General features: G+C 39.9%; 1 protein-coding gene across 1 annotated transcript; it reads right to left on the reverse strand.

Moving 5' to 3' along the window:
* Nucleotides 1–5,414: 5,414 nt before the first annotated feature.
* On the reverse strand, nt 5,415–6,180 carry LOC119738653. Its single transcript, XM_038213566.1, has 2 exons — nt 5,992–6,180; nt 5,415–5,648 (listed from the first exon to the last, which is right to left on the reverse strand). Exons 1-2 carry the CDS (start codon nt 6,104–6,106, stop codon nt 5,446–5,448), a joined length of 318 nt encoding a protein of 105 aa, XP_038069494.1. The 5' UTR covers nt 6,107–6,180; the 3' UTR covers nt 5,415–5,445.
* Nucleotides 6,181–6,308: the final 128 nt, after the last annotated feature.

A 6,308-nucleotide genomic window follows, 5' to 3' on the forward strand; every position in this document is an offset into this window, starting at 1 on the left:
TCAGAACTTTAGTAAAATAAAATCTAAATTGTTCCGACCAAAGCTAAATCCCATCGCTGCTACCAGTGTAACGAACCGTTGCGGTCAAGGACTTCAACTCACGCGAGTGGGCTAGCTTGGCTGAACAATCTCGGGAGAATTACAGAACTAAACTAAAGGCCGGGGAATTGAACTCAAAGAAAGGAATAAACAAGGAGACGGGTTGATGATTCACTGATCAAAGTTTCTGGTCATGTTCCATCCACAACTAAACTGTTTTAAAACTAGGTAATAACTTACACACTATAACGAGAATAAGGAAAAGGCGATGAAGTTGACTGTAACGTAATTTTGATACTGCTTCACCGACGGCCAAACTCAAGCTGCGAAATTTTAGGCGGGAGCCTAATATTTGGCAAAAAAATGCAGTATGTGCGCGCAAGGACCCTCGGGATCCAGGACATGGCACGCACTACGTACTACGCGATGCTGCTCGACCAACTCACGCGCTGGACAGCGCCCTCAGTGGCCAAACCGTAACAATATTATTGTAATTACTGGTTCCATTTAAATAATGGACCGAGACGAAGAAAGCTGAAATTTCGTTTACACTTAAAATGCTTGGTTTAGGAAAGGTAAATATGTCGATGGGAGAAGTGTTTAAAGAAAATAAATCGTAGATCTACGCTTTCGTCGTAAACATCCTCAGTATACTGCACTGCTGTACGATGTCATTTTAAAAATTCCTTACGCGCGCGCACCCATAGCAACTGTGTTGCGTACGTGTAACCTGGAAAAATGACACACTTTGGGGAACTCGCACTAAAACTACTACAACTAAACTAAACTCAGGATCTTTGAAGGGAAAAGGCGCGAGGAGATTGAATAAATAATAGGGACAAGGGACACAATTCTAGATTTCGAACAAAAAAGACATAAAGAATTTATTTACAAGAACTTTCAAAATGACCAGATAATTATAAAACCTAGACCACGAAAATCAAGTAAGAACTAGTAAAAACCAAAACTTAAACCTAAAAAACCAAAGACTCAAACCAACACAGTGTTGTATATAAAGTGGACCTTAAAGACACTTCTGGCAGAAATCTGTTAACAAGATAAGAGAGTAAAGAATATAATAAGAAACAGGTAATCAATGCAAACAACTCAAGCTACACTAGGTCTAAAGTAATATAAACAATGCCATGTGGAACTACTATACAGTCTTGCCAAGAACACTAAAATTTTTCGTGAATACCTAATGAGCAAGATAAACAGTGGTCCTTGTCTTCTGAATTCCAGGTGGGACTAATCACTAAGGGGGTAATTCAACATTCCTGAACAGTAAACTTGAACAGGTCCAAAGCAGATAAGAATTAACTAAATGAAACAGGTGGCTAAATACACAATAAAGGAAATGCAAGTCTACAGTAAATGAACAGCTTGAACAAGTCATAAACATGGCAAACTAATCAGTAAGAAGTCTGTGGGAAAACCACTCCTCTTGGCTTAAAAACAATGTCAATGGAAAACTATACATTCTACTAAAAAACAGATTTCGAAAGAAAATGAAGCAAGTATCAAAAACCAACAAATAATCCAATCCAATAATCAAACAGACAACAAAATATATCTACCACTCAAGTAAAATCAGACAAGAAAACCCTAGCCATTCCTAGGAAATTAAGTCAAAATGAATGAATGAAACTTCTGTCTGGCAACACAGTACAATTGTCCTTAAAAAAAAAAACAATAGAACTCTAACAACGTGATCCATCACAAAAAGGCTTTAAGTTATAATTCTTCAAGTCACTAAACTCAACTGGTATAAACTTCAAAGCTGAAACTAAGTGCCCAAGATCCAAACTGACCAGAGTCAACTTTTACTTTAACTATAAAAAAAACTAGCCAACTTTCAAAAGAAAACTGAAATAAAGTTCTAAAAGCAATTATACATGATAAAAAGAGAACACATTTAAAACAATGGAAAACTCACCAAATGACTCGAGCAGACAGAGCTCAAACAGGACACACCACTCCAGTTAGGAGGAACATAAGATACCGGTATACTATGAAGTTGTCTCTGTTGGTCTGCTGATTGAACTTAAGTGTAGCTGGACCATGTGGCAGCTTATATAGGGGGAACATGTGGGCTAAAGTAAACAACCAGGGGGCCGGGGACACACTACCAAGAAGGGGGGGGGGGAATCTTAAGTAAAACTAAAATGATTTCTTTTTGTTCTAAAGGGGAGCTACTCCTATATACTATACACTTCATACATGAAAAATATACAAGATAAATTTGGCCCTGCCACATACGCGCGCGTCAGTCTCACGCGAAGGTGGTTGCATGAGCGCATGTGCAGTGCTGTATTGTTACAAGCTGCCGTATGACTGTTGTAAATTTGGCCAATCATTGCATTCCATGGGGCTGGATCAGTGCTGGTTCAGGGGCCATTTTTTTCCGCTAATCTATTGGTCTTTAAAGACATAGTCCATCATTTGTAATTTGTGCATTTTGTTCGTTTGAAGCAACAAAAGTGTTCAAAATCTAATGAAGGAGAAAAACAGCATTCTAGGATCTCAATTTCAAATCAAAAGTTGCTAAATCATGTTTTGAATTGTTTTGAATTGAAGCTTTACGCGATGTCGCGCACTGATCCAACGAATTACTTATTCTTTTTGTAAGTTCGGCGCAGCGCGCGCAAGCATTACCACGACGGTAATGCTTGCGCGCGCTGCGCCGAATAACAAAAAGAATAAGTAATTTAAATTTTCCTACGGATGCTTCTTAAGACGCACCGTTGGAAATGCCTTCTTTCGTTGATTTCTTCAAAATGAGAGCTTGCCAGAAAGAATAATTTCACAGGGAGTTTAGTCCCCTTACTCGTTGTGGACTTTCGATGAATTGAATTTATTAAATCTGATGTTTTTCACCCGTTTGTGTATTAAATAAACAAGAAATAAGAGAAAAAAGATGAGTGTTAGTTCGTGAAACCGAAAAGGCTGCGAAACAGTAAATTTTCGTTTTCACGAAGTAACACTCTTCAATGTATTCAACACGAGGAAAGTGCAACTTCAGGTCAGCGCGCGCGCGCTCATACAAATTTTTACAAGAAGAGTGTTACTTCGTGAAAACGTTTTTGCTCACTTATGAGCAGAGTGCGCGCCATGCATTGCAATGGTAAATGGAACTTGAGTGTTACTTCGTGAAAACGAAAATTGTCACTTTTGCGCAAAAGTTGCCATAGATACTTAGCGTAATTATTAAAGAAAAGCTCTTGAAGCTTTGAAACTTCGTGCAATGGTAGGCCTTGATAAAAAATGATTAAAAATCAAAAAAAACTGGAAATCGAAAAAAATATGGTTTAACACGGTAGAGTGTTACTTCGTGGTGTCGGTGACGGTACATGACGGAGACTAACGTGAAAGCCACAAAAAAACCCCAAATGGTCCCAGAAATTTAAACCTGAGTACAGTCATGGTACAGTCATGAGTGGCCGTTCATTAAAAAGTCAGAAGGGATTGTGTCATGCATTCTGCATGTAGCATTATCAGCATTGAATATGGAGGTCGTAATGATGTCCGAAGGCAAGTCGGAAGAAAAATACGTGATGTGGATTACTCGAATGCTCGGTCTAGTACGACTACGAGTTCGTTGTGCACTTGCTTCCCAAAGCAGTGAAGATAATGACATCACAATTCAACTGCACTTTTCAAAATTTTAAAATTTTCCAAAAATTGTAATTTTTTTTTTAAAAGTGTTACATTTTCTAATATTATTTTTAATTGGGGGGGGGGGGAGGGCTGGTACCATATTTCAATAGGGGGCGCTGTTCAATTTCGGTGATTATTAACACTATATTACAGAATGGTTTACCGTATTTTGAACAGGCAAACATACCAGTATAACTTTTTTGGGGTGTCACAGCGGGGGGGGGGGGGGGGGAGAGTTTGGACTTATTTTTTTGGAATTTGTTTGGAAATTGGTTTTTTGGAAGAGCTGGGGGTGGTGATTGACCCCCCCCCCCTTTGGATCCGCGCCTGACTACTTACAATGTCAACCCACACATAACGACAAAGCAGATGAGAGTGACGTGTACAGCAGCTTTGTTGAAAGCTGGTGATACTCCGTTTGGTGATTCTCCGTTAGCCAAAACAGGCGCTGTTCCTGAAAAGGGTAAAAAGGCAATCGAATACAATATCTAACTTTATGAAAGTTTTGAATTTTTTTTTTTTTGGAAACTTTACGAAACGAAGGTTTGGTACGCTGCCATTGCCGTACTTCATGTCCATAATGTACAAGAACGATTTCAGGCCATAACCGAAGTGCCGTTTCTTGGTCCATGGTTTCATAAAGGCCGCGCAGTCTATAGACCGCTTGCAGACGCGTTCGATAATTGACGCGCGAAGGTGTGCGACGCCATGTTGTGGGACAAAATGTACATGGATAGATATGCGCTTGTCCTACAACATGGCGTCGCAACTTTTAACATTTTAAAGATGGCGTCGGCACGTAAAACGGATAAACTGCAGCCTAATTATAATGTGCCATATTTTGACACATTTAAATTACACAATTCCAGGGGTTAAGATCGCGCAAGGCATGATGGGAAACAACATGGCGCAGCAAGATCGTACCCATGGGGAACGAGGTTGTATTCCTGATATTTGACTTGATGAAGTTGATATCTGACTTCATTTAATTGATATCTGATATGATTCAATTGATATTTGACTTAATTAAATTGATATCTGACTCGATTCAATTGATATCTGACTTGATTCAGTTGACAATTGACTTGATTTAATTGATATCTGACTTGATTCAATTGATACCTGACTTGATTCAATAATTTTGATAATATCACTAAGCTTCATTTTTCCATTTTACCCAATAGACCCCTTGCATCCACGTCACACGTGAGGTCTTTTTTCCTCAGGAATCCGACACCCAAGAGTACACAAAATGTACTTATAATGTAAGTCAATTTCAATTGACTAAACCTGCTCTCACAATGCACCATGCAAGGGGTGTAAACGCATATTTGGTCGGTTTGATGAATAGTTTGATTGCGGTACCCGCTGCTACATATACATCAGATTCCAACCAGCCAACCGATCCCGTTAGCTCGGTGGTCGAATGGTAAGACATCTGCACTATAGAAATGAGAAAGTCGTGGGTTTGAGTCAAACCCGAGTGAGTTTTTCCAACTTTCACTCGGGAGGTAACACACTGCGTATACAGTGTTTATACGTCGGTGAAGGGCAAAACCTAATATTGATTTACATCACCCGACGAAAATTCCATCTTATGAATAGTTTCACCATTTTGTTTCCATTTCTTTTAACATTTCTTTTATTCAGCTCATGTCATTTCCAATTCAAACCAAGTAAAAATATCTATTTATCGACTTTATCTGATTGACAGTTAATCCCCTCAAAATTGGCCCCGACATGACACTGCTATCTACCTGGATTGTTGTAAGACTGAATGTCATCGTAAGTTGCCTTTGTGGGGTGAGTTTTGGGGATGTGTACTATCATGCGTGCGTCTCTGCCGACAACAGCACCCACTGCCTCACACATGAATACTTCCTCATCGTCCGCAGAGGCTGTGACTTGGACAGATGCTGACGTTGAATAGGTGTTGTTCCTCAACGAGGACCCTAATTGATAGATTTCAAATCGATAGATATATTTTGGGAGACCTGATTGAAAGAACGTACCATTTCTTAGGGGAAATGTAATTCTTCAGTCGAAAAAGGAGAAATGAAAAGCCCGTTGAGCAAGTATATACCTAGGCTCTTTCGCTTATGTTGGTCAAACAACTGGATTATATGTAATTCTATGCCAACACTTACATCAGAAAGCCTGGATAGGGCCTAACTATTAGGAGAGAAACATGTCGGAACGAATAGGCCTAGAGAAATCAGCATTGAAAGATCTACAGGGACTACGGAAGTTTACAGTGACCAAGCAGAACACGATCTTAGGAAGAACGCTGCTTACCCGTGTAGGCCGGTAGAACTACAAGTTTGACTGTTGTGGAGGCCTCGAGTTCCAATGCCCCGCCCGAAAACAGACGGAACCACCTCAATTCCACGGCAGGTTTGACCTGCTCCATGACGCACGTAAGGTTGTGCACTGCACTGTCGTACAATCGTGCCTCGCATTTGTCTGCTTCGTGATGGTCTTGATTACAGCTGATGGTGAGAGAAATTCGGATAATTAACATTTAATGGGACTGCAAATAAATAAGATCGTTTTGAGAGTCAATAGGCTTTAGTCTTGAGCGAAAGAGGACGCTAAGTCGCCCTTTCGGGGCA

This window comes from Patiria miniata, unplaced genomic scaffold (genome assembly GCF_015706575.1).
Source record: "Patiria miniata isolate m_02_andy unplaced genomic scaffold, ASM1570657v1 HiC_scaffold_3, whole genome shotgun sequence".
Classification (NCBI taxonomy): Eukaryota; Metazoa; Echinodermata; class Asteroidea; order Valvatida; family Asterinidae; genus Patiria; species Patiria miniata.